This window comes from Prionailurus bengalensis, chromosome B1, assembly GCF_016509475.1.
Source record: "Prionailurus bengalensis isolate Pbe53 chromosome B1, Fcat_Pben_1.1_paternal_pri, whole genome shotgun sequence".
Lineage (NCBI taxonomy): Eukaryota > Metazoa > Chordata > Mammalia > Carnivora > Felidae > Prionailurus > Prionailurus bengalensis.
The window spans coordinates 2965067-2989726 of record NC_057344.1 but is presented as its reverse complement, the minus strand read 5'-3'; the positions used below and the strand labels follow the sequence as shown (position 1 = coordinate 2989726).

General features: G+C 39.6%; 1 protein-coding gene across 2 annotated transcripts in view; it reads left to right on the top strand.

The window, feature by feature from the left end:
- CSMD1 (CUB and Sushi multiple domains 1) overlaps window positions 1–24660 on the top strand; it is a 2022422-nt gene that overhangs the window by 1687904 nt on the left and 309858 nt on the right. For both annotated transcript variants that reach the window (XM_043557450.1, XM_043557440.1), the window contains exons 24-25: window positions 10923–11114; window positions 11581–11707. In XM_043557450.1, the coding sequence (XP_043413385.1) occupies window positions 10923–11114; window positions 11581–11707 (319 nt within the window). The remainder of the gene's footprint in view (window positions 1–10922; window positions 11115–11580; window positions 11708–24660) is intronic.

Genomic DNA, 24660 nt, shown 5'->3' with positions numbered 1-24660 from the left:
GGACTTAGTCTAGACGTCGTTTGGAAGAGCTCAGTTGTCCCTCATTTCCCATCTCCTGTGAGTCCTTGTGCCCCTGGGCCCCTGGCCTTCTGCTTAGGGTGTTCTCAGCAGCTCTTCCCGTGGGCATCGTTCTGTTTGCAACCATTCTGCCTCTTCCACTTGGGGTGTTTACACGTTCCCATGGCACCTTTGCTTTCCTCACACTTTTCTCTTTTTCCTTTTGCCAAGAATCAGATACACAGACTGAGGAGAGGAAAGAGCCGTGTTCGCAGAACCAGGACTCATGTCCCTAGTTGCCTCCGGGATAATCTCTTGAAGATCAGTGTGAGGTTCATTTGGTTGCATGTAAATTTGACATGTCTCTTGATCCAATGGGGACAACCTTTCCGGGGAAAAGAAAGTGTAACAGTTATTTTATGAGCAAAGAAGAATTAAGTCCCCCATGGGACTTTCCAAAATGCTCTTCTTTCGTTATGTAGTACAATTCTCTTGGCCAAATCGAGTGAATCTTCGGTGGCAAGTAAGAAGAGACAGTCCTATCTAGTTGATCAGGATGTGTCTTGGGTAGTCCTCGTAGCCCTGTCAAGAATGCCTGAAGGAGCCCAGGGTGAACACAGCCAACTTTGGGAGGGGTTCCTCTCAGGACCAAGTAGGGGAAGGTGAGGGGCCACTCCAAGGGGAACTCACTCTGTATCAAGAATTGTCACCTTAATCTTGTGTGCATTAAACTGCCAGGCTTGCATGCTTCTACAAGGAAGCTGACTTTGTCTGGGGCACCTCCATTTACTTGGGCTCTAACAAAACTCCCCAGTCTGTCCTACTTAGGATCCTGTAGTTAACCATTCTCTAAGATTATTTTCAGGATTAAAAGGGATGTCCTGGACAGAACTGCCTAATGAATTGCATGGCACAGTATGTGTTCTGTAGGTACCCCGTACCATGCTCCCTTCCTTTTCATGATCACCTTTATGGAAATAAGCATCTGGAATCAGTGCCCCGTCTATTTATTTTGTTCCTAAGTGGAAAGAGGACCATGAGATCCATGGGGGAAAACAATAAATTAACCACAACTTATAGTTCTCTATTAAAGTACAATAAAAAGTAAATGCATTGTTAATCATGATATTCCCATATGCAGATAATATGCAAATATAAACATCAAGTTTTAGACCATGGGAATTAATATCATATGCTAAAAATTCCACTATCAAGAAATGATGGTTTTAAAAATAACTCACTGATGTGTTCCTATTTTCCCGTTCCCCACTCTCCCCACCATTTTCATTTCACGGATCAAGACTTTCATAAGCAATATGGCAAAAAAAAAAAAAATCTGAAAATTTTCTATCATTAAAAATAGTTACATAGTTTGGGTTGCCTGGGGGGCTCAGTCGATTAAGAGTACAACTTCAGCTCAGGTCATGATCTCACACTTCGTGGGTTTGAGCCCCGTGTCGGGCTCTGTGCTGACAGCTCAGAGCCTGGATCCTGCTTCAGATTCTGTGCCTCCCTCTTTCCCTGCCCCTCCCCTGCTCACGGTCTGTCTCTCTCTCAAAAATGAAGATTAAAAAAAATTTTTTTAAGATAATTACGTAATTGAATTATGTAGGAATGCTCAAGTTTCTTAAAACATTGCTGAAACTGTCTTGGGGTTTAAAAACATGCAGTTGTAATATGATCAAAATATATTTTAATTGTGGTATTTTTGATAAATATGTTGGTAGAAGACTTTGACTTGCCACTTTGTCTTGGTTCTATATATTGATATTTATTTTCTCGAGCTAGTGAAATCTGTGTTCAATCTAGCTTTAACTTCTTCCCTGTTTTGATATCAAATTATTTAAGTGTGAATTGTTAGCGTTTTCATTCCTTCTGAACTTCGTATTTGGCCATGAAGATTCTTCAGGACTGCAACTCCCACAGCTAAATTTTAAGGAAATCAACAGTAGTTAATCAGATTCTTGGAATAGTCAAGTTATTTTAAGCAATTAGTGAATTTCAGAATTTAAAATAAAAAATGCTTGAGGTTTTTTTTTAGGCATATTATTCCTAACTCCACCCCAACCCCACCGTGGAAAACAGTCTTTTTCAGAGAGGAAGTTACTTCTTAATCTGCAAATAAGAAATGTAAAAGCTACCATTCTATTAGGGAATATATTCTGAAAATAATCAAATTGCATTTTATGTAGTCAATTAAATGTGATATATGGTTGGTTGAACTTGTTTCATTGTACTTCTGGATATCCCTTCGTATAAATGTGTATATGTATGCATGTATGTTTGTTTTTACTCGTAAAACCGAAAGAAGCATCCACAATCAAGCATGGCGTGTTACTTGCGGTCACCTGTGTACCCCTTGGAAAGTACAGGTGGCTCATTTAGAAGCAGCCATATTTCATACTGTGTGGCTGCCTATAAATGGGTTGCCCTGTACTAGCATCCTGTTTTCCCAGAAGTCCTGACGAAGGACATAAGACTCCAGCTTGGTGAACTCTTCCAGCTGCCTCCTAGAATGTGTGTGCATTCTGTTCTTCTTAAGCACTTGGTGATGTAGTAGGAACACTTCCAATTAAACTGTCGGCCCTAAAGGGCAAGGCTCTGCCTGTATACTGAAATAGGATTTAGTATCTTGTGAAATATATTATAAATTAAGTGTTTAATATGTGTGTATTGAATGGATGTCCCATTAAAATGTAAGATGTTCACTGCTGTATATTATTTGTCTTTCTGTACAGATTGTGAGCTCCTGGTGAGCCAGGACTGAGATCAATTAATTTTGTATTTCCAGTACCTAGGAAATTATCTGAAGTACAGTAGACACTATAAAAAGATGTTAAAGAAATGATTTAATTAATGCCGTAGATTAGAGAAGGAGATTTTCCAGATATGTTTTCTCAATAAAATTATCTAAATCATCTTTTTTTTTACTTTAATACCCATTAATATTAGGTCAAAAAAGGAAAAGATTATAGTAGGATATTATACTCCCAATGTATTTTATCAATCCAATGAAGTGTTACTAGACTAAGCTACTATATATAAATTACTAGCTTCATCATCACATAGAAATCATAACGAAAAGTACATTTTATGAAAATAGTATTAATAGCTTATATTTACAATTAAAGTACTCTTTTACTTCAACATTTTTGCTTAAAACTTAAATGTAGAGGACTTGGATAGTCTGAACGTACAGAATGGTGATGTCAGACAAATACTAATATTAACCGCCTGACTAAGTTTAATTCTGTATGATAGGAGCGAAACTTATAAAAATTTAGAGAACTTCCTATTAAAACAAAAAACAAAAAAACAAAAAACAAAGCATTCCGAGGCAGCTGGTTAGCTCAGTTGGTTAGAGCATGGTGCTAATAATAAAAAAAAAAAAAAAAAAAAAAAAAAAAAAAAAATTCTGTGTTCCTCCTACTATTCTCTCCAATATAAAAAGTAGTGAACACCAGAAAACACAAAAGTAATCAGGAAAAGCAGAAAAGCGATAGAAAATAGAGATGGGGAGGGACAGCTGTTAGGGTTGTGGTGGTGTCATCCATGGCTTCCATATTTCTGTTGCTGATGTGCTCATGAAGGTCTGTTGCTATTCCTTATCGTGTCTGATTCCTCTATTGGACAGTAAGATCCATAAGCCTTTCTTGTTTCGTGCCCTAAATATCTTAAGAGCATGTTTATTTGTAGTTATTTGTAGAAGAAGGTGTTAATGAAAGGGTTTCTTTTCCTGGATCATACACTGGTTTGTTAGGAGATGACATCAGGACCTGACGTGATGTTTCTCTTCTCCCTCAAAACCCTCGTGCAAGCTCTCTTCTCTCCCTTGTGTCACCTCTCCATCACAGCCATCCCTCTGCTGCCTCTACTTGCATCTCGGGCTCCCCTTGCATGATGACACGTTTGCGTGTTTTGCACACACACGTGACTTTACCCCGTGCACTACCCTGTATCCCACTGCTGCAGCCGACCTCAGTGCTAGATAAACATCTTTTAATTGTTTCCTGTTTTATTCCCTCACTCCAGTCCGCACTCCAGATTGCCACTGATTCTCTCTGAAATACAAATACCTACAAATATCTGTGTGTCACTTCCTTGTGCACACACCTGTTTGCCCACCAACATCGCACTGCAGGCTGACTCACTGTGCACCCCCCGCGGCTGCAGGATAGCCCTTCCCTGATTTTTACAGCAAAGCATCAGTGAGATGCTACCGGAAATTGGTCTCCATCCCAGGATACACCGTGTTCTTCCAAACCTCCACATAATAATGAAGACTTTATCTGGAGACTTCTCTTCTGGTTCTGTGACCGCCAATGTCTACTCTCCTTCCGGAACAGCTCAGTTTTATCTCTTCTGCAAAGTTGTGTCCCACCTTCCTCTTTCCTTCTGTGCCTCTCTCAACCTTCCCACAGACCTTTGCTGTAACAAGTATCATATCTTTTTTTTAAGTTTATATTTGAGAGAGAGAGAAAGCACAAGCAGGAGAGGGGCAGAGAGAGAGAGGGACAGAGGATCCAAAACAAGCTCTGTGCTAACAGCAAAGAGCCCAGTGCGGGGCTCGAACTCACAAACCATGAGGTCATGACCTGAGCCAAAGTTAGATGCTTTACCGACTGAACCACCCATGTACCCCTCTTATTGTTTTTAAAATACTTTTTTTTTTTTTGCTGTGTAGGTAAGTAGACCATGGACAAGAGGGCCCTGTTCTGTTCACTTCTACTCACAGTAACTAACAAATTCCCTGCCTCATAGTCATAGTAAACATGTCTTAAAAATTCAGACAATGTGCTAATTATAAGTTCTTACCACAGTGTATGAGTTGCCACCGTCTTCACCAGTTGGATGCATTTAAAAACTAACACAGAGTAAAATGCCCTTGGCCCACCCTTTCCCTGCCCTGGTGTAGATGCTGACCCTGATGTGGCTGCCAAGTCTCCATCCTCAGTTGTAAATACTCTCAACAGGCACAAGCCGTGTGCAGTGGTAAACATCAGGGAGAAGGCGGACAGTGCAAAGTGTTTCACGAAGCCCTCCCGGAACTGGTATTAACACCTTGAATCACTGTATAAACTCCACGCGAGGTCAGAGTATATTCCACATTAATGGCTCATTTTGGGTCTATACAATATATTTAGAATTACAAAATATTTTAGGATTGACTGCAAGAATTCTTAGCTATGATTACCTTACTTTATGGTTTGTTAGTGACATATTTCGTGAAAACCAAGATGGTTCCAGAGAAGTAGCTACTTTGGCTATCTGATTTTCACTCCGGACTTCAGCGGGCTTTTTGATATCTCACTCTGGAGCTCAGGAGTTCATTTTTCTGTTCAAACGTTTTCACCATCCTGTTGAACACTGCTATTTGGGGGAAATTCTCAGTATCATCTCCCATAATGATGAAATAACATCAGTCATAAAATAATATTGGGGGAAAATAAACGATAAAAAAACTAGCTGATAGAAAAAAATCAGTTTGAAACCAAGAACAGTTGTAGGTAAAAACCAGCACTGATGTGTAATTTTGTAAATAATAACTTAAAACTCCAATGCAAGTACACATACTTCATCTAGAGTTTCATTCTTAAATAATGAGACTTGGGTTTAAGAGCAGGAATCCAAACATTTCAGGAAATTCTTCATCAGTGAACTTTACTTTTCAAGTGAAGCACCAAAATAACCTGAAACAGCACTCTGGTCTCAAGCAACATTTCTTTCCAGATGACTGCAAATCCTTTTAACTCGATACACGAGCGATACCTTGCAATGTGACTAGTACCTACCTCTGAGCATCACATGAGCACAACTGAGCCAATGATTCTGGAGATTCACTTTGATATACAAGTGCTTTGGATGACAAGCATGTTTCCAGAACAAAATATGCTCACAAACTAACGTTTTACTGTACTTCTTTTTACTGAAAGCAGATGTGAAAGCCATGTCCCTTTCTGTGTGTTTGTGTGTTTTGTTTGTTTTGGTTTTTGGTTTTTTTGGGTTTTGCACATGGCAACCTTTTCTTAGATTACTAAGGAGATTTTTACCAAAAGGTACATTATTCAAATTGAAATAAGTGTCAGGCAAAGTTAAATGATGACAGGATTCTGTGAATATTTGAAGCTTTTTCAGTTGTTTGTAGGAGAAGGTATCAGACTTGTGAATGAGGAATATGCTTCTTTCTCAGTTGTGGTTCTCAAAGCTCGCCTACACGAGAAAGCACCTTCTCAAAAGCTGTTTAGACAGAGGCTGGGGAAATTCATGACTGCAGGCCTCATTCAGCCTGCAGGCACAGAATGGATCAGATCCAGGGCAAATTCTTGTCTCACACAAGTGCTTTATGGGGAAGATAAGAACTAGACCAGATACTTGAGAGTTAAGTGGAAGTCTCTTATAATGCTATTATTTTGTTAGATGCTCAAGATATATACCATTTAATCCTTAAAAAATATTAAGACTGGGTAAATACTGCAAAAGATGTGGAGAGGTCATTTCCATCTGCCTGATGTTTACAGCCTGTTTTCCCTGGAACATTTAGTCCAAAGCATCTTTGCTACTTATATGACCTCAGGAGAAATCACAGGAAATAGACACAAATGGAATTACTAAATAAATTCAGTACCAATCACAACTCTTAATAGATAATGTTTTGAAATAAATAACTGGCTTTAATCTTTTTTAAAGGTTCTGTGGCCTAAAAGAATATACAGAACCAGTATTTGCTACACTGATTTCATGCAGGCTGGTGGCTCCAAGACAGGAAGGGACATCTTCTCTATATTTTTAAAGTCATCACCCTTTAGCAGTATTAAGATTGGTCATTATAAAGTGTTTCCGATTCAGATTAAAAAGGAAATGTCTCTTCTTTGGAGGAGTATCTTTGAGATCTAAAGATAAATCTTAAAAATACTTTTTGAGGTAGTTTTGATTAACCACAGGAAATTTTTTTTTCCTGAAATAGTCATGGAATTCATCAGGGAGTTTTTTGCTGCTTCAGAATGTTGCTGTTAGACATCAGTGCAACTTATGAGTTCACCGGTGTTTAAAAGCGGTGTTGAAATGTTTTCAGAGTCACAATGATGTTACAACTCCTTAACCACAAAGCAAGCCAAACTCAGTCGAAATGAATTCAGCAGTTTGTGGACAGAGAGCAGAGCGGGGATGTGTTTCCGGTGCTTGTGGACGGACTGAGTCCAACAGTCCCAACAGCGAGGGAAATGTGGGGTTTCTGAGGATTTCTCCAGCCGTTTCAAGACATTGATCAATACCACTTTCAATGCTTCCTCCAGGAATAAAGTCTATGGGTCCACCTGTAACTGGAAATGAACTATTAAATCATGTGGGGCATTTTGTGTGAACAAAGCTCTCTTTGGTGGACTGAAAATTGGAAAACTGAATTCTGGAATGTCCAAATACTTTTCAACTGTCTGACAGGGAAGAGGAATGTATTTCCTATCATGACGTTGGATGGGCCTAGAGGCTTTGGATGCTTAGTAATCGAGTGTAGGACTTTTTATACATAAGGAATTTCATGATGCCGTTGAAGACATAAGCAAACTTTTGAAAAACTACTAGAAGGCACCGTAAGAAAGCAAGTACCACAGGTACTGGAGATAGCAACTACCCTTTCAGAGACAACTTGACTCAACTGTGTGATAGGATGTGTTGTGTTGTTTTTTTTTAATTCAAGATTAAATGATAGAAAAAGCTGTCAAACCTTTCTCAAAAAAAAAAAAAAAAATCAACCCAAAGAAGGCTTGGCAGACTTTTTTATTAGTACATCTTTAGTTGTTTTATTATTTGCCCTCTAATGTTCTTTTTTACGTTCCTCCAGAAAGGTTTTAACGCAAGTGGTTACTTGTAGAGGTTTGTCTGTAAAGCTGCAGACTAGAAGCTCGTGAGAAAGTGCACAAATCACACAGGAAGTTCAATGTCATTACTTTATCAGCACGGGCACGCACCTCTGCCAAGGGAATCTTTTATAACAAAACAGTTCTCTGTCACCCAGAAGCAACTGGTCCTCATCATGGGAGGTCCTGGGCAAGCTTGACCATTTCCTCGTCCAGGCCTTAGTACTCCACAGCAGGTGCTTGTGTTTCAAAGCTTAGTTTAGAAGCATTAGGTGAGGGGTCTGGGGGGGCTCAGTCAGTTATGCGTCCGACTCTTGATTCTGGCTCAGGTCAGGATCTCACAGTTTCCTGAGTTCGAGCCCCACATTGAACTCTGTGCTGACAGCATGGAACCTGCTTGGGATTCTCTGTCTCTCCTTCCCTCTCTGTCCCTCGCCCGCTTGTGCTGTCTCTGTCTCTCTCAAAATAAATAAACTTAAAAAAAAAATCTAAGAAACATTAGATGGATCTGCCAACTTTTTCTCCCATTCCGAGTGCCATTAAAGCCTTCACCAAAAGCCAATAAACCATCTGGTCCTTTGTGTTGCTGACATCTGGCTTTAACAATCTGATTCTGGATTTTAAACATCTCCACTTTCAGAATATGTATTCACTCAACAATCATTATAAACTAAAAAGGAATCCCGATTTCTGGTGCTCCTTGAAAGGTCGGAGGCTCGTGTCCCGCCAGGTGTGAATTTCCACGGGACAGGAGGTCGTAACTGTCTCCCAGGGCCTGCTGTCCTGCACGGACTTTGCTCTTCGTTGATAATCCCTGCATGTCCTTGAGCATGTAGGCTGTCAACTCCTCGTATGGATTCCTTGGCTTACCCGGCGTCCTGGCACAAGGGTGTGGACGCTGGTGAAGACCCCTGGCTCTTGTTGATACCTGGCTTTTGTTTGTCTACTGAATATTTTCAATTTTATCTCCCGCTGGCATTTGATACTTAAATACCTAACTTGACTTCAAAGCAGTGGAACATCTGAGACGTTACCTGTTACGAGGAGCGGGGCCCTCCTTAGGCGTGGCCGCACCTCCTTGCTGGTTCTGTCCTCAGTTCCTCACACCCTGCGGCCTTGCTTTAAAGCACTGCTCAGATCCCCGTGCTTCCAACCCAAGAACCACATAGAGCAACAACAACGAAGACTCCGGGTCCGTTTTCCCTTTTGTAGAAGGAGAAGCAAAGACTAATTGATGGGTAGAGCCTTTTGCGACACTTCTGTCCCGTGGTTGTCTGTCAGACGCGACTTCAGCAGGATACTGGCTTGCTTTCTCCCCGGTGTGTTGGCTGTCTGTGGTCAGATTAGAGTAGTCAAATATCTGCGTGAGCCCTGAGACCCTTCCCCTAAACGCCTGCCTCCCCTTTGTGTCAATTAAAATATCCCTTTGTTTTGCACTGGAATTGATGTTCTCTTATGTTCTTTCCTTCTGGGCAACTGGAGTTAAAATTACAATAAAACCTTGGTTTGCCAGCATAATTCATTCCAGAAACACACTTGTCATCCAAGGCACTTGTAGATCAAAGCGAATCTCAAGAACCCTTGGCTCAGTTGGGATCACGTGACATTCGACGGCACGTACTACTCATATCGGAAGACATCGCTCGTGTATCACGTTAAAATTTGTTAGAAATGTTTGCTCATCTTGCAGAAGACTCGCAGAATGAGTTAGTCACAATCCAAGGTTTTTCAGTATTTGCATTTCTTAAATAGATCAGAGTTATTGTAAAGGCATAGTTAGTAACGACTAATACTTTATGGTGGACACTTTTAGGAAGAGAGTTAGCAACTTGAGTGTAAATGACCACATGTCATTTTCTCTCCCCTGTACAAAACTGCAGAACTCAAATCCTGATTATATAGAGATTATCAGGGTGGCATTATGTTGCGAATTTATGGATATATTGTCCTCCATGGAAACCGTCTCAAATGCAAGTCTGGCAGGCCGATCTATCAAAAATCACAAATCCATCCTTCCTTCCTTCCTTCCTTCCCTCCCTCCCTCCCTCCCTCCCTCTCTCTCTCTCTCTCTCTCTCTCTCTCTCTCTTTCCCTCCCCCCCTTTTCTTTTCTTTTTTTATTTTCTTTTTTTCTGAAAGGAAGAAGTCAAAGTTAGGTGGAAGTTAATGTTAACAGACCATGTGGTACATCAAGTTCCCAGCTCTCCTTTTTAAAACGGTCAACATTTGCATCAGGATACAAGGGGAGAAATGTTAGTGGAAGACTGTCTCCACAGATGGCCGTAATATATTGCCTCCCATAAAAGCAATATACAGCTCTCAGTACTGCAGAAGCTAAATCTTCATTTCTGTCATCTATTTCTTTGAGTTTAAGAGCTAAGTTTGGCGAAGTCATTATAGTGATTCATTTCTGGGGTTTCCGTCGCACATGGAGTTAGCTGCCCAGAAGCCCCCCTAACTGTCTGCCACAGCAGTGTGGCAGGTGGAAATTCACAAGCCTGCCTTCTGTGAGTAGGAACAACTTTTCAGTTTCCCGTGACGCTTAAGCTCTTGCAGTTACAGAGAAAGATGGTGTGAAGGTGGGCGGGTCACGACTGTAGGTTACAGTCCGTGCTGGCAGTAAGGACCCTGAAGAGTGCCTTTCAGGCTCTGTGCCACACAGGCATGGCTGGTCCCTCCTTCTGGAGAGTTCGAGCTTGGCAGAAGGAATGTGGAAGTAGGCAAAGCTTACAGCTCCATGAGACAAGGCTCTAAGGCTTACTGGGGAATTCAGCATGCTGGCAGGCAACCTAGATTCGCAGACGAGAATTTGGAAGTCTTAGGAGAAGAGGCTCTCCGTATAGTTATGTAAACAGATAAGAACAAATAAAATTATCAAGCATCACGAGATGACACATGGTTACCAAATAAGTCCAGTCGAGACCCACTGTGTTTTTCCCTTTTTAAATTCACAGTCTTCTTTTTCTTTCCAAGCTCCGGGAGGCATTTGATAACCTACACCATCTCATCTTTATTTGATGCTAACCTACAGTCTACCGTTACTTCTACTCAATCTTTCCCCTCCTTTCTCATAGGTTTTGACCTAGTAAAATGTGAGGATCCAGGAATCCCTAACTATGGCTATAGGATCCGAGATGAAGGCCACTTCACTGACACTGTAGTTCTGTACAGCTGTAACCCAGGCTATGCCATGCATGGCAGCAACAGTCTGACCTGCCTGAGTGGCGACCGGAGAGTGTGGGACAAGCCCCTGCCTTCCTGTGTAGGTGAGTTGGGAAGTTGGCCTCCTCACTACACAAAAGCATACCTGAGAGCAGGAGCCCCACGGTGCTTCGGAAGAGGGCAGGGTTCTTCCGCTCTCTCTGCAGTGTAGGTTTTTATGTATTTCCAAGATATGCATGTCTTTTTGTTGTTTCTTGTTTTCTGTAGGAAAGGACGATTTCCTGGTACTGTTTTACTGAGGCTGTCTGCACAGAATTACTATTGGAATTATAACTCAAGTGTTTCATTGTTTTATACTCTCGGCTTTAATTACGTAGCAGATTATGTCTTTCCGTCAGGGTGATGCTTGGGAATAAGTAAAGGAAACAAATGATGGAGACGGACGAATGTGATTTTGTTTGGTTTTGTGTATAATGTGGACCTGATGGTTTGGGGGGTTGTTATTAAAAGAGCTGTATGGAAATCCGTGGGCCTGGAGTGAATCCCCTCCTGTTTCCCTGTCTCTCGCAGCGGAGTGTGGTGGTCATATCCATGCTGCCACGTCAGGGCGCATCCTGTCTCCCGGCTACCCTGCTCCCTATGACAACAACCTGCATTGTACCTGGACCATCGAGGCCGACCCAGGAAAGACCATCAGGTACCTGTTGTACTTTGGTTTCTGCGATGCAGTTTTAGAATACGGTCGTGTCTTCTGTATTTGTAGTGGAGATAATAGTACATCTGTTATTATCCATGACTAGATTTAAGTTTGTGAGTCAAAGAAAAACACGTAATGGTGCTCATACAGTTTTGGTTGGCTCACACGCTTACTTTGGTGTTCCTTTAAGAACTTGTGTTAAGCCATCTATAAAAAAGAGAAAAAGGAAGTAAAGGTTAGGGTTAGGGTTAGCTTTTGCCGCATAACAAACTGGCCACCAAAGTTTAGTTGCATAAGACAGTGATTTATCTGCCCTTGACCTTGTGGGTTGCCTGGGCAGTCCTGGGCTGGGCACATTTGGCAGGGTGGTCCAGGATAGTGTCACTCAGGTGTGCACATCTCAGCTGGATGTGTCGGAAGGCTGGGGCCTCTCGATACCAGACTGCTGTTTCTTCAGTAAACTAATCACGATGGAACTTTCCCGGCAGCAAGAGAGGGCACACTTTTCAAACTTCGCCTTGCGTTACATTTGCTAACATGCCATTTGTCAAAGCAAAGCTCATGAGCAAGATAAAGTTTGAAGAAATACACTCCAGCCCTTAACGGAAAGAAAAGCAAAGTCATATTGAAAAGGGGCTTGCATACAGGGTTGGGGAGAATATGTGGTCATTTGCCATATACCGAAGTTAAGTTTGAGGTAAACCAGGAAAGCATTTCAATCTAAAGTTACACATAGAAATGAAAATATTTACAAATCACTGAAAATTGGGGGACCTGGGTGTCTCAGATGGTTAAGCTCAACTCTTGATCTTGGCTCAGGGTTTGGTCTCAGCGTTGTGAGTGGAGTCCCATGTTTGGCTCTGCACTACACATGGAGCCTACTTAAAAAAAATCACAGAAAATTGTGCAAACATTTTAAAAGAAAATACTCTATTTTAATTGATGGGTCTTGGTTATTATGGTAATCTTTTTATACGGATAAGTAAACCAACAAAAAGTAGTCTTTGCAAAGCAAGTTTTCCATGTTCTGGTCAGAAGGCCATGTCAAAAACCACAGCACGTAAATCAAAAAGTAATTTCAAAATAAGTTGTTTCTTGATCATAGTTCTCATGAACAAGAAGAGAACACAGTCCTTTGCAGTATCATTTTACTGTGTGTTCATTTATTTTTTTTCCCTTTCATTGTAATTCTTCTGAAATCTCTGTACACAATTTACTGTCTAAAAATTGTGCCCCACCCTGGGGCGCCTGGGTGGCTCCGTGAGTTAAACATCCGACTCTTGGTTTCAACTCGAGTCACGATTTCACGGTTTCGTGGGTTCAAGCCCCGTTTCGGGTTCCTCTGTGCTGACAGTGCAGAGCCTGCTTGGAATTCTCTGTCTCCTTTCCCTCCCCAACTCTCACTGTCTCTGTCTCTCTCAAAATAAATAAAGTTAACAAAAATTAAAAAAAAAAAAAAGATGAACAATTCTGCCCCACCCTTAACAGTCCTAATCCACAGATGTCCAGTCCGTTCACTGCCTTGTGCACCAGGAAGACCACGAGAGACTGAGTGGCCAATTCAGCTCCTTCTTCAAATATATGAAGTTGAATCAAGTGGGAGATCAAACACAGAAACTTCTTTATGGGGCAAGTGAATGGGCAGAAGCATTCATAAAGCACTGATTTTTTTTGTCCTTATTCATAAAAGGCACCCTAGCAGACTTAGGAATGTATGTAAAACAGACATAGATCCATCATGCTGCAATTTTATAACTTAGTGACAATAAACGGGAATGAAAGCCGAGGAGAGATGCATATTGTATCCTGTGATGCTCCGTTCCCTTCGTCGGACATCCATCCTCTGAAACCCACAGCTCTCTTTCACACTGTGACACGAACATCTTGCCGTCTTTTTAAAAAATAATTTTTGAAGTTTATTTATTTTGAGAGAGAGAGAGAGTGAGAGTGGTGGACAGGCAGAAAGAGAAGGAAGGAGAGAGAAAGGACATGAGAGAGAATCCCAAGCAGGCTAGCTGCTGTCCGTGCAGAGCCAGATGTGGGGCTCGATCTCAGGAACCGTGAGATCATGACCTGAGCCAAAACCAAGAGTCGGACGCTTAACCGACTGAGCCACCCAGGCGCCCCGAATATCTTGCCATCTTAAACTAACATGGCACAGACTATTACCACTTTCAAAGCCTAACAAAAAATAATTCTCATTACTTAAGAGGAGCAAGAGAAGGCATGTCAATCACATATATAATGCAAGATGTCAGTTTATAATAAATGATGTAAAAATTAACTTGTGACCTTGATTAAGATAAATGGTTAATTAGATAATTATTGACCCACTGTGACGAAAATAAGATATATTAGAGTAACAATGTAAGAATCTGTAATCTTTATGGAAATCAATGCACTTTTCCACTGAACTAAATAAAACTAAATATTATTTCTTAACCTTTAACTCCTGAATGCTTGACCTGAGTATTATAAAAGCCATTATACTAGCTTTTATTTTGAAAAATTCTAAGGATATTTTATGATTCCCAAAATAACTTGACATAAACAGGATATATTTTCTTTTAGGGAGATTTCAAATTTCTGTATCTCTTACAAGTTCCTTTGTGATTTGTTTCCTAAGAATTAAAATAAGCATTGTTCTCCTAAATGCAAACCAGGGGATGAATTCATTCTTGGCAGGTGAATCTAATACTTCATTAACATTTTAATAAGAAAAGAGAAAAGAAAGTAATAAAGAATGAGTTGAGGTAATAACAACTGTAGAACTTTTATATCATGGACTGGGCTCTGATGTTTAACCATTAGGATTCTAGGGAAAAAAGACATTGAATACACTAATTTGTTGTTCTGGGGATGTTGTCCTTCTCTTCCATGTCTTTCAACTATGAGAGTTTAGCAAATTTGTAAACAGGTCTTTTTGATTTAAGCCATAAAGTCCTTCCTAATAAGGAAATCAAGAAGGAAGCATCAGTATTTATAATTAATTTACTCAATCAATGTTCAGTTTCTTCTCAAGATGTTTCTGGTGATTCCTCTTTGTTAAGAAAATACATTGGTTTTGGTGTGGCACTTTGGAAAGCAAACATAATTAAAAGTACATGATGTACAATTTTAGGCTTTAAATGGTACTAATACTCAGAAAGATAGGGTCCAGTTTTAGCTTTGATATTTGTTGGCTAGTATCTAAGCCTTGTTATTCCACTGGTAACTTAGCCAGTATTAACTGAACTGTTTGTTTGATAATGAAGAATACATCAGTCATATAAACATGAGTTCAGGGATTAATTTAAGTATTTAAAAATTCTTCATATAAATGGAATTCATTATTATACATTCAGACTCTGATTCATTTAATGTAAATGTTTTTACTCTCAAAGAATGAATAAACAACAGGATCCCAGAAATTATTTAAAAAATGGTTTCAACACACTTCAGGGCCAATTATTGTTGGACCCATTTTGATTTCACTGAAGCCCCGAGCAATTGCTGATTGCCTATTGCATAGCTTTAGGCATAGGCAATAGATGACCCCTGAATGGTTATTGTTATAGGGCACCTGGGTCTGGAAGAGGTTTGTAATTTTAACATATATTCTATAAAGCAGTTACCTGAGCTGAATTTAATTAAAAGTCTAATCACAAGACATTGTAGTACATGTAGCCACATTTAGTGTTCCATGTAAACATTTCTCCAAGAGACTCTGTGTATATTGCTGAACACAGCTGTAATTTATATAATAAAGATAACAGCACTATAAACATCTTCAGCAAGCAGCATCGAAGGCCACATTTTACATAAAGACGTGTATATTGTTCGTTGGTATTAATTGCCTTTCTGCAAGTGTAATTGTCTGGAAAACTCACTTGGCAGGTATTTCTGTGCCTAGTCGTTCGCAGGAAATTACATTGGGAGGTATGGTTAAGGGGAATTCTTTTGGAGAAGCTCGGGCAGGATTAGAAACATCAGAGGCATATCAAAAATTTACCACGATTGTCAAAACTGTCCCTATCCAGATTTTACAGAAAGTGAAATATGGGTTGCTGGACCTCAGCTCAACCTGATGTGCCCTGGACTTGTTTCTTGGCTATCCCATGTGATAGAGTACAGTGAGGTCTGGCTTGGAATTGTAGGGATATTTTAATTTATTTTTGACCAGACTTCAAAATCCCCATAAGCAATAGAGTCAAGAGGAAAGTGGTGGGCCAGTGACCTCCACTCATGAGACAAGTGTGTCCGGTCTCAATGTTGAGCCTTAGCCAATGTGCCGGGAACCTGAGTTGGAAGCCTTTTGAGGACCTAACAGCTGAGCACGGGGCCAGGAATCAACACATCTGAGGTTTCTCCTTTCCTATTTAGACCACAGATTATACTTATCTGTTGTAGACAGTGTGAGGAATTCGCCAGCCACGAGAACTTCAGCCATCAAAAGGAGGAAAGAGACCATTAGCACTGACAAGTCCGCCGTGTCTTGGCTGGCTTCCAGTCCTTAGCCTGGAGCCACGGGGACAGCCGCGGGGTTTAGCGTACCTCCCCAGCCACTGAGGAGCCAGGAAGAGAGAGGCGGGAGGGCTGCGGCACTCCTCACTTTGCGGGATCCTCACAAGCGCAGTTTCGGTTATTACTTCTTTATTTAACAGCCCTCCTCCAACCATGCGGCCGGAATCTCCGCAGAAACTTGTGGACGGGCTGAACAGTTGCATAAAGAACAGACTTCCATTTTCACTGTTCAGTCCCCATGTCACTACACAAATAATGGAGGCACACAGCCGTCGCTGAGTGACCGTGTCTTCTTTCCAAGTCCTCGAGTAGTTGAGCATGTGCATCTGCTACCAAGTTCATGCACAGGGCATGTTGCGTTGCTGCCTCGTTTCCTCCATAAACCCACTTGACGTTCTGCATGGACATCATGAAAAAGGGCATTGGCCAACAAAGACAAAAGTACAGAAAAAAATGAAAAGTGGTAACATGCGAAGTGAAATTGGAATCGAAGCTAGATGGAGATATAGGAGAAGTAGTGGGCAGTGGAAACATGGACATTACCCTGTTTCGTAGACACCGAGACCCCCACAGATGTACTCCAAATACATCAACTTCTGTCATTGCTGTTATCATTCCCCCTGGTCCTGTTTCTACTTCTGCATCCCCTAGTTCTGTTAACATCCACCTTCCTCCAAGTGGTTGGGGATTTTAATTATCAGGATTATCTTCTGCTCTTCCTTATTTCTCCTTCCTCAGTCTCCAGCATTTCCCCAAAAAGGAAGTCCAAGATGTTGGTCTACGTCTCACAGCATTCCTTTGGTAATTACATTAAATTTCCTCATTATAAGCACTTAGAAAAAACTCAGTGCAGATGCACCAAAGCCTTGTCAGTTCTCCGTTTGTTCATCTTCCTTTCTTCTTATCTTACTCTTCCAGTTCCTTACTTAACATGCTCATTACCTTCCTTATTTTAATCTTCTCCCAGCTGACCTTTCAAATCCGTGCTCTCCCCTCCCCAGTCTCTGCAACACTCCCATCGCTCATCAGCAAGCATAAGCTCCTTAACAAGAGCTGTAATACCGCCTTTGATTTGGCTTACTGTGCCTTCACAAATTTGTCTCCAACTACGAATAGATGTGTTAGTCCCTAATCCCAGCTGTGCTACACCAGCTCTGTCTCTTGACCTCTGTTCTCCCCAATTATTCCTTCTTGCCTCGTCTCCAGATTCTTCCCATCTGTTAGGACCCAGTTGAAATGTCAACTCCTCAACAAAAATTTCGTTCTTATTATCCCATCTAAAAATAACCCATTTTCTTCTTTGAATTCAGCATTTCGATCCTACAGCTACCATCATCTGAGCGTCTATCTGCGTGAATGTCATAAGCATGTATCCACGGACGGAAGGCAAAACTCTTCGTACCCTAAGCTTCCCTCCTGCCCACACTCACACGATCCTCACATCTCACTAATGCCGTGACTGAAGCTCCCAGGTAGTACTCACGCACCCACCGTGGCCACCACTCTCCTGTTCAGACCCTTTTCATTCCTGAGACCTGTTAACTGACCATCCTGGGAGGGCTTTCTCTAGTCCATTGTTCCCATGCTAGGGAAGGTGTTTTATTTTCTTTATTAAAAACATTGGTTTAATATGACCAAAAATGAAGGCATATATAGACATTTTGAAAAATGTTAAAAAAAAAAAAGACACACATTATACCTCTAGCAGACACGATTATGAGCATGTTGACGTGTCTTACATGCATGTTACGTGTACCTGTGTCTATTCTGCAGTGTGAGTGGCTGTGGTTAAATATTGTCTCTTGTTAGTAATTATGTTATTTCTAATTTTTGATATTATACATAATCATATGGAAAATAGTATTGCAAGTAAACTTTTGCTTATATTTATAATTAATACCTTAGAATACATTTCTAGGAAAATCTTTGTTAGGTCAAATTGTGGAAACATTTTTACATGCCTTTTTGTTTTGTGTTGTTTTGTTTCTTGAGAGAAGGCTTGTGAGCTGGGGAGGAGCAGAGAGAGGGGGAGAGAGTGAATCTTAAGTAGGCTGCACTCCCAGCCCAGAGCCCCATGTGGGGTTCAGCTCCATTTCACAACCATGAGATTATGACCCGAGCCAAAGTCGGGAATCAGGCACTCAACCAGCTGAGCCACTCAGGCACCCCCACATTTTTATAGGTCTTAATACAAATATTTCTAGAAAGCAAAAATGATCATTTCACTTTCTCACTTCAGAAAATGATTTTTGGTCTGCTTATTATGTGCAGAATAAATTCAAGCTCACTGGCATGCAATTCAAAGTATCTATTTTCACTTATTTTTGAAACACTGGAAAAGTGTTGCAGAAAAATCAAAAGGCTGAAAAGTAGTTGGCTGTCTTCCTCGATGTGAAAGATGACTACTGAAAAATTGTTACGTATTTCTAGAATTTCACTATGCAAACACAAATCTATACACTTTTATTTATTCATTTATCTATTTATTGAATTACTTTTACACAAATAGTATCACGCCATAATTTTATTCTGAGCATTTTCTTCTCCGTTAATAAACATAGTCAGCATTTTAGGTCCTTTCTCACAATTCCACCTCATCCCGTCTAGTCACCGCGTAACAGTCCGTTGCCTGATTGTACCATCGTTTACTTAAACCATACCCTGTCGGGACACGTGGGTTGTTTTTGGTTTGTCACTGTGATCAGCCATGCTGTGTATGCACATTTACGTTTTTAGGGCCGTTATGAAATTGCTTTTAAAAAGAATAGTTATGGCCTCCACCAGTGTATGAAAAGGGAGGGTCTCCACAATTTCACTGAAACCAAATAAAGTCTTTTAATCTTTGTCAGTCTGGTGGGAAGAGAAACTGTCTCTACAACATTTTGTTTCTTATGTTTATTTGTTGCTTTTATTTTTTGACGTTTTTGACATCTTTTTGTATTTGTTTACTAATTTTGTCCCTTTGCTTGTACTTGAATTCCCTTCCTTTTTTTCTGTCTTACAAGACCCCTCCTAGACATCTTGAGGCAGAACTGGACACATGCCCCTCTGTATCGACCTGAAGCTTTATGCATATCTGTTGGAGCTTGTGATGTGGCCTTGTAGTGTGTATGGTTTTTGTTTCCTCACGGGCCTGTGTCTGAAAGGAATGGGAGCTTTAGGATGATACTCTATTTTCTTTCATTTTTAAATGTTCCCTACGTAGTTGTATAGTGTCTGGCGTATTGACATTTCGTATTTCTTTTATTTTAAATGGCTGTTAAGTTTTTGTGTTTACATTTTGTTTTATCGTGTTTTTTTGTCAGTCACGAGACAGTTTTCAAATTGGCACAACTCACAGCACCAAGCTGCATGGTTGTTTGCGTGTGTGTGGAAGCTTCTCACGAACATGTAACATGTACGCCTGAACCTGCACCAACTGTCAGTCAGTATGTGGCTTGTTCATGAAATAACCCCCCATGTAATCAGCAGCCAGATAAGAAACCAGAAATACAGGATCATCAAGATACAACATGTGCCCTTTGAGCTCCATTTGAATCACTCATTCGCAAGGATAATCACTATCCTGCTTTAAGATGAGCTTTGCCTAATTGGAACAATATATAAAGTGGAATTATACAGGGCGATTGGTGTTACATCTTCATTTCTGCAACCTTTCCCTCCCACTGATAGAGCTAGATTATTCCATTGCATGGATATACCATAATTTATTTATTCGTTCTGGGTATTGATGGATGTGTGGATTGTTTTTATCTGGTGTGAGGTACCATATTGAATATGCCTTCATGTATTATTTGGTGAATACACATATGTTTTTCTCTTGGATGCATAGCTAAGCACTAGAATTTCTGAGTAGTGGTGAGTCCTGCGCTCAGCCTTGGTAGATTCTGCCAAATGATCTCCCTAAGTGATCATATCCCTGTCTTTACTCCCATCACCACTTAGTTAAGATTTCCAGGTTTCCACCTTCCAAATACACTTGGCATTGACTGTCGTTTTCTTTCTTTCTCTTTTTCCTCTTCTTTCTTTCTTTCTTTCTTTCTTTCTTTCTTTCTTTCTTTCTTTCATTTGTTCTTTCTCTCTCTCTCTCTCTCTTTCTTTCTTTCTTTCTCATTCATTCATTCATTTTGACATAGAGACAGTGTGAGTGGGGGGAGGGGCATAGTAAAAGGGACAGAGAGAATCCCAAGAAGGCTCTGTGCTGTCGGTGCAGAGCCCAACGTGGGGCTCCAACTCACAAACCGTGAGATCATGACCAAGGCCAAAACCAAGAGTCAGACGATTAACCAACTGAGCCACCTAGGCACCCCTCTTTTTTTTTTTTAATTTATTTATTTAGTTTGAAAGAGAGAGAAAGAGTGAGAGAGCACATGAGCAGGGTAGGGACAGAGAGAGAGAATCCCAAGCAGGCTCTGTGCTGTCAGCCCAAAGCTAGATGTGGGGCTTGATCTCATGAACTGTGAGATCATGACCTGAGCCAAAATCAAGAGTTGGACACTTAACCAACTGAGCCACCCAGGCGCCCTGACTTTTTCATTTTAGCTATGCCAGTGAGTGTGTAGTAGTTTAAATTTGCATTTTCCTGATGATTCATCAAGGACAACATGCTTTTATAAATGTTTATTTTTATAAACATCAAATTTTTATGTTTATTGGCCTTTTGAATATCCTCTTTTTATAAACTGCCAGTTGAAGTCTTTTGCCCATTTTTTTTTTGTGTACCAGAATGCCTGTCTTTTACTTTTCGATGTGTATATAGTTTATATATATATTAAATGCAATATGTTGTTAATTATATGTTTAACAATTGCTCTAATATTCTTCAGTCTTTTAATCTCATAAGAATGTCTTTTGATAAATATGGATTTAATATCAATGAGTCAAATTTATTTTGACTCCTTTTTCTTTTATGGTTAGTGGTTTTCTTACCATTATTTAAATTGTGTTATATCAAATTGTTTTTTTTAGAGTTATTAATATTTAGGGGTCCAGATCAGGAAGTCCTGCCTTCCCAAAGTTATATAAATATTATGTTGAGTTTTCTTGCAGAAGACTTATTTTACCTGCACATTTGTATCTCCATTTCATCTGGAATTGATTTTTGTGTACAGTGTGAGGAATATTCAGGTATTTTGTTGTTTTTGCTGTTCTCATTAGTGAAATTCAATTGGCCATTTGTTGAAGTCAGTCTTTCTTCATTGAAGTATATAATGCGATCTTTATCATACACCAGGCCATCATAGACATGTGGGTCTGTTTCCAAACTTTATTGCATCCCCTGGCTCTATTTGTCTAACCAGTGTCATACTTTCCCATCTTAATTATTTAATTATTTTATAATAAGTCTTAATATCTGGTGCTATAGTCCTCCAGCTTTGCTCTTGGTAATATAGATTGCTCTCACTGTTCTTGACTCTTTGCATTTCCATATTCATTATAGAAATACTTGTTACTTTCCACACAAGAAGTTTCTAGGATTTTCACTGGAATCACATCATATCAATAGAATTTGGGGAAACCTGATATCATTTACAGTGCTGAATTTTCTGATCCCTAACACAGTGTTTGGGATATTTATTTAGATCTTATATTACTTGTTTTGACAATGCTTTTCACTTTTCTGTGTGGAGGTTTTTCACATCTTTTGTTGGAATTGTTCCTACGTACAGGATGCTTTTTTAATGAATGATAATAGTATTCTTATGTCGTTTTGTATTTGTGGCTACTATATGGAAATGAATTATATTTTTATATTTATCCTATGTAAACTTCTTATTCTAAGAGTTTGTAGGTTTTCAAATTTTCTCTAGGCACACAATCATGCTGTCTACATTAGTAAGAGTTTATCTTCATTTTTTCCAAATCTTATGCCTTTTGCTTGTCTTATTTCAGGGGCTACAATCTCTAGAATAATGTTAATTAGAAGTAGTGATAGTTTGCTTCAGTGTTCTGTTCCCTGTCTCAGGGACTAAACTCTTAATTGTTCTTTTCTTCAGTAAATACATTTTAATCATAGAAAAAAGTCTCCATAATGAAAAAAAATAACAAATACTAAATTTTACCATCTGAAGTTACGAAATTCCCCCAGAATCTATAGGAAAATTATTTGAATTTGTAAATAAAATTACTTATGCAAGGTAAATAAAAATAATAGTGTTTTCTACTTTTTCTTTTTCACTTAGCTGTACTCTATGGACTTCTGGCTATATATATCACTATTTACTGAACTTTTAATTCCTTTGTTGTTAGACCATTTATCCTGTTTTCAATTTTGTCTATATGTTTGTATGTCTGTATGTTTGTCTATATTGAGCTCCCAGAGCCAGTTTTGATCATCTACATTTTCTAGAAAACAATTTCATGCATAGTTTAAAGCATATTGCCATAGACTTACACATAGTAATTTCTTAAATTAGTTTCTTCACTTTTCATCTTTCCTTCATTAATTTGTATTTTTATCAAAAAGTATGACAAGAACACTGTATAAAGTAAATCTACAGTGATAGTTACAATAAGTAGTGATTCTTTACATCACCTTAACTGCTGGAACTGATCGACAATATGAATTTTGCACTTATTAAGCCTAGTGTGTCCTGAGTAGCTTTAGTGAAAATCACTGAACACCTAGACACGTTCTAATAAGACTGAAGTATACCAAAGGCAGGGAGATCTAACAAACAGCCAAAGAAAGAAACACATATGTTATTAGCTTGATAAAAGGCATCTTAACACAGACTAAAAGAAGGAGATCTTTGAAAAACTAAAGGAAAATAACCATCAACCTGGAATCCTATCATCAAACTATCTGTCATTCCTTACCACAGGTACCTGTTATGCAATTGCTGACCCACAAAATAGTACTATACTTTGTTTAGGGGTATATATTCACCAGGAATATATGACAGTCAGGAACTTTTGTTCAGCTTAAGAACATAATTTAATATAGACACGACTGAATTGTAGGGAGACATTGGAAATGTCTTCTTATACATCTTTATGATTCATAGGTTCAATAGATAACAAGCTAGGAAGCTTATCGATTTGACCATGGACTTATTAGACTTATTTTAAAAAGATCTCCAACCTTCAAGTAGAACCTGAAAATTTTGTTCAAGTAAGTATGAAACATAAGCATGGTCACATACTAGGAACAAACTGTCAATGCATGTACACAGAATAACATATTTTTACCCCATATCCAGACCAAAATGGGATAGAAATAGAAATGTATGGCAAAAAAAGTCACATAGGAGAGGAAAACTCCTCCCTTTTTCTTTTGTAACCTCTTGGGCTGGTCTCATAATTAACCTGATGTGAGATAAACTAACAGAAGAAGAAGAAGAAGAAGAAAAAAAACCAAACAAATTTAATTCACATGTACAGAAACCCCACTGGAAATATAAGACTCAGAGCACTGACCAGAGCAGGCATGCTTTTATAGCTTTTAGACAAGGAGACAATAAATTTGTGAAGAATTGACGAGACAAAGATGTTTGGGTTTGGAGTGGTAGACTAGAGAGGAAGTCACAAGGTTTGCTTGCACAGCCTTCTCCGCCCTCGACCTGTCTCTCTGGTGGCAAGGATGTCTTTCTGGTTCAGAGGGTACTTTTTACAGCGGAGATTAATCTCATCCTTTCAGGAGGACAAGGCGGGTCACACAGTCCCTCTTGCACCGCTGTTTCTTAAGTAACTTTAATTCAAAATAACCAGTATTCCAACAGGACATATTTGGGGTTGGCAGATTCTGCTCCCCTTCACTAAGAAAACACACCTTCCATTTTAAAAATTAAAAAAAAAATAGGGGCACCTGGATGGATCAGTTGGTTGAGCATCTGACTTTGGCTCAGGTCATGATCTCACAGTTCATGGGTTCGAGCCCCGTGTTGGGCTCTGTGCTGACGGCTCGGAGCCTGGAGCCTGCTTTGGATTCTGTGTCTCCCTCTCTCTCTGCCCCTCCCTGGCTCATGCTGTGTCTCTCTCTGTCTCAAAAATAAATAAACATTAGAAATATTTTAAAAAAAAAGAAAAAATAACTCTATGGTCTTGTAAATAGGCATAGAAAAAATAATATATTTCATGATCAACAACATAACAGGATAAACAGAAATCCTCCTACCATAGTAAGCAGCAGCAGATTTTTCTTAAAATGAAGGGTTGTGACAAAATTTTTCAGCAAAAATATACTATACTATACTATACTATACTATAATATACTATAATAATTATCTAATACATAAGCAGTAACAAAAGAGATAGCACGTTACAAAAGTGGGAAAACATGTTTTCAAGTAATTCATAGCCCATGGTTCTCTTTATTCACCTGTGACCCTTGACAATAACATCTAGTCCTTTGGTATAACAACCACTTATTTGCAGAAGACCCACACATTTGTTATTTCCATGCGGACTTTTCTTCAGAACTCCCGCTTCATATGAACAACCGTCTCCTT